Below are 4069 nucleotides of genomic sequence, written 5' to 3'. Positions count from 1 at the left end.
GGCACAGCCCCTAATTGAAAAAGCAAAAGAAAAGGCCCAGTCTACAAAAAAAAAAAAAAAAAAAAAAACTGTGACAGACAGTAGAGAGAAATTACTAATCAATTGTGAGTTGTGGCATATTCACACAAACGGTAACACTAGTTTTTAAATCAAACCAAATCATATTAGTGCTTTACAGTTAAATTCAAATGAAGAAACTCAACCAGTGCAATAGAGCAGGATTATAACTGATTTATAAAGTGCCGAAGGTCACATGCGCAAGGGTGAAGAGGGCGATCCTGGTCTGGAAAATATTTCGGCCTGTTTGCCATTGATGCATATAATCAGACAGTGGCTGATGGTGAGCTCAGCAGAATAACCAAAGTGGCAACTAAATCATGTTATCGGCAGAGCAGAGCTGAAATCATGTTTGCTCCCCTGCACCTTAAACAATCCAGTACAAAAAATGAATTTAAAAAGTCCAACATGTCATTCATTGTGTTCCTTAAAAGAAAGGTGATGTTTGCCAGAGGCCTGTCCACTGCAAAGGTCATCAACATGCCTAAGTCACCAAGCATAGTTCAGCTTTTAAACCGTCACGTTTGTGTAAGTTACTATGTTACCAAGAAGCTCTGAACTAAACCCGCTTCAGTACCGAGAGGAAAAAACATCTTAATTACAGAAGAAAATTACAAAAAATAAACGACTACGATCTCTAAAACTGATGACTCATTTTCTTTAAAAGACATTCTTCGAATGATGAGCCCTGTTTAATCGCACACATCGTTATATTACTAATATAATCATGTTTAATCGGAGGTTTGAACAGTAGTGCGTCATCCTCAACCTGTTGTTTATAACTTGGCAAATACGGTTTAGTTTTGTGCCTGATGTGATGACAAATGTTTGGAACATAAAATCAAGCAAAAAAAAAAAAAGAAAAAGAAAAGGTTCAACCGGGCAGCAGTTCCAACTTTTTCAAGTAATCCAGCAGACAGACTTCATGTTGATTTGGACATTTTAAGTCCAACTTCTCCATCAGGAACTTCATCCGACCTGCCACTGAAGACAAAAACAAAAACAAAGATCAAACAACCGAGCTGGTTACACATCCAACATGAAACCTCTGCATATATAATACTGCTGTAAATGTTATCGAGATCAAAGTTCAATAAGATATATATGTCAGAGATAACAATAATCATAGCCCTTTTTATGGCAAGGATTACTGTAATGTAATGTGTAAGCATCCTACAGCTTTACCGAAAGACACAATTGAAGTTTAAAATTAAAACGCGTGAAAAGAAGCATGAAGCCAAAGCTAAACGTACCTTCAGTCCACCGCCGCCAGACACAGACGTGGTCATCGCCTGCTTCTCAGTTTCTTCCTGTTTCTTTCTTTTCCTTTCAACTGCTTCTGGATTTTTGACACCCCTGTATGCCGTCTGGAAATCAGAGAGGAAGTGGAGAAAAAAAAATGAAAACCCAGCAGGAAACGGCAATGCTCATTTCTGATTTCACTGAATGTTAGAAATACTGTGTACACAGGCATGCATCTGTGCTGTTAACAGGATATTCTGTTTCAGCTGCAACCTTTCAGAATAAAAGGCATGATCTAGTGTGCACGCATTCAACCGCCAAATAAGGCATCGCAGTAAAAAGACGCAGCAGCTTCTTTCACTCTCGGTGCGCTGCCTATTCTAACGGTGGGTTAGAGCTTTGTGCTTTTGCTTGCAGCAGCCTGAACTGTAAAGGTTAACACATAACAGTGACTGAGAGCAGAGAAATGTGGCAGTAAAAGTATTAGCCAGCCTCAGAGGTTGGCTTTCATTTCCATCTGAATTGACTTACCTTGATTTAACTTTAGCATGGCTCTTACTGGTTTGCAAGTGTCTTTTCTGCACAATAGAAAAATGCTCACCACACTGCGCAGCAGTTCTTAAATACAAGTTACCAAATGTTCAGATGTTTATAATCAAGAAATGGCTTTTTGACGACATGAATAGCATGGCTGAAAAATGATATAGAGAGGAAGGATTTCCTTTTTTTTTTCTTTATGGCACACTGGTGGGACTGTTTTTAAACCGTGGCATTTTTTTAATTTTTTTAATGAAGGTGAATATGTATATCATCAATATATTTTAGATAAGGATACTTTTGGAAACGGTGTACTTATGTCTGTGACCACAGGCTTATTTTATGTGATCGGTCAACACAAATTAGAACATATTTTTTAAGCAAAATGAAAAGGAAGATTTTTGTGTTACAAATAAAAATCTGAAAAGTATGATGTGCATTTATATTGAACCTTCCTTGATCCAACATTCATAAATAAAATCCTTCAAAAGTCACTTATTTAACAGAGTGTGTCTTTGTGTAGCTAAATCTTTGTACAGCTGTCATGTGCAGGCCACACAGAAACATCCAGAGGAAGGAAAACCACTGACTGCAAGTTTAAAGGTCGAGTTGGTTACGAAAAAAATATGTCTACAGTAATACACTTTTCAATCCATAAACGAAAAACCATTTTAACACGAGAACAAAATTTACATTTTTGGCCTACAATCAAAATGTTGCCTGAACATATGATTCCCACTGTGAGATGGCGGTGGCAGCATCATGCTGTGTGGACAGGAGGCTTTGGAGTAACAGTGATGAGACAGTTGGTTAGAGTTGATGGGGCTTTACAAAAAAGTCATTTTATGAGGTTTATTGAGGCCTGGAGTTTACTATCGAGAAAGACAACAACCGCAGTCAGGGCTGAATGTCTAAGAATGACCCAGTCAAAGCCCACACTTAAATCAAACCCAGAAAACCTAAAACTACAGGAACATGTTGCTCTATAAGCTTTTGAGAACAGCAGTTGTTTAAAAAAAAAAAAAGCAAACCAACACGTACCTTACTATGCACCGCTTTTTGTTGGTCTAACACGGCTTGTCGATGTTTACATGATGGGCGTGACCCTAGGCCACTAAGTTAATAAAACCAGCTTAGCTAAATACTAAGTGTCTGACTCAAAATCTGCAACGGGAACCACCCAGTACTGACCTCTTTTTGTCTCTTCTCAGCGGCTTCAGCCAATTGTTGTCTCCTTGTCTCCTGTTAAGGACAGAAAAATTCATGAAATGACAATTATGTGCATAACATGTCGCTGTTTACTTTAAACACGTTAAAAAGGGCCTTTTCAGTACAAAGAGTAACAAAAACACATTCTTCTTGGCTTTGTTACTCTGTATGTCATTCTGGCTCATCTATAGCGACATATCTAACAGGAAATGTAATTAATTACATTAACTTACAGGATCCGGGGTGACAACAACGTCGTCAGCTGCTCCACCAAGGCACGGTAAGCACATTCCCATTCTGGAATAATTTTATTATTCCACGCAGTAAAAGAACGGCGTAGAAAATTAGTTTTCAGTTTCTCCAACTAATTAAACCAGAAATCTAATAGGCTATTTGGCCAGTCACAACTTGTATGCGTAGGAAATAAGGCAAAAGAAGCGGCAGCTTCTACTCCAGCTGACAGCCGCTGGGTCAGCGGACATACCGTTTCCGTTAGCTAACAGCGGTTCCTGCTATTAGCCCGGGGTGGACATTAGCATTCTAGCTACCTCCTAGCTTAAGCTACCACTACAAGCCAAGCTGCTTCTCTTAGTCACATAATAAACCGTTTCCCTCCGCACCTTTTATTAAATCGGCGCCGCATTTGGAAAATAAATCGCCCCAGAAGTCAGATACCTAGAGTTCAACACGCCTCTTTGCCCGTTTGTTTGTGCAGCTTTACTGATAAAGCCAATATGTTACGTCGGTTACGTTCAATAACGGTACCTTAATAAGCGCTGATGACGTCACGTGCATTTAGTTTTAACGTGGTCATCCAAGAAATTACTCAAATAATAAATATAAAGCTATGTGCAAATGTGGGTACTTTAACGACTAAAATAAAAAATATATACATGTTTTAAAAAGTAGACATTATTATAAATTATGTTAACATAATTTAGAAATAAATCAAGGCACAAGAGATATTTTTCTTTTTTTTATTTCAACAAAGGTAAATCATCACAGGGTATTTCCAGTCACAACT

At 38.2% G+C, this 4069-nt stretch overlaps 1 protein-coding gene across 1 annotated transcript; it reads right to left on the bottom strand.

The window, feature by feature from the left end:
* Positions 1–81: 81 nt before the first annotated feature.
* svip (small VCP interacting protein) lies at positions 82–3803 on the bottom strand. Its single transcript, XM_015032942.1, has 4 exons — positions 3279–3803; positions 3028–3078; positions 1311–1424; positions 82–1041 (listed from the first exon to the last, which is right to left on the bottom strand). The coding sequence occupies exons 1-4, from the start codon at positions 3339–3341 to the stop codon at positions 1027–1029; spliced, it is 243 nt and encodes an 80-aa protein (XP_014888428.1). The 5' UTR covers positions 3342–3803; the 3' UTR covers positions 82–1026.
* Between the last annotated feature and the right edge of the window lie 266 nt (positions 3804–4069).

The sequence above is a fragment of the Poecilia latipinna genome, unplaced genomic scaffold (assembly GCF_001443285.1).
Source record: "Poecilia latipinna isolate Pla-1442-1.1 unplaced genomic scaffold, P_latipinna-1.0 Scaffold254, whole genome shotgun sequence".
In the NCBI taxonomy this organism is placed as follows: Eukaryota; Metazoa; Chordata; class Actinopteri; order Cyprinodontiformes; family Poeciliidae; genus Poecilia; species Poecilia latipinna.
Note: the sequence above shows the minus strand (reverse complement) of the source record. Positions and strands in the feature narration are given on the sequence as shown.

Coding starts and splice junctions, on each gene's coding strand:
- svip (XM_015032942.1), bottom strand. CDS start 3,341: ATGGGAATGTGCTTACCGTGCCTTGGTGGAGCAGCTGACGACGTTGTT. Junction 3,079..3,278: donor TTGTTGTCACCCCGGATCCT/GTAAGTTAATGT, acceptor TGTCCTTAACAG/GAGACAAGGAGACAACAATT. Junction 1,425..3,027: donor CTGAGAAGAGACAAAAAGAG/GTCAGTACTGGG, acceptor TCTGATTTCCAG/ACGGCATACAGGGGTGTCAA.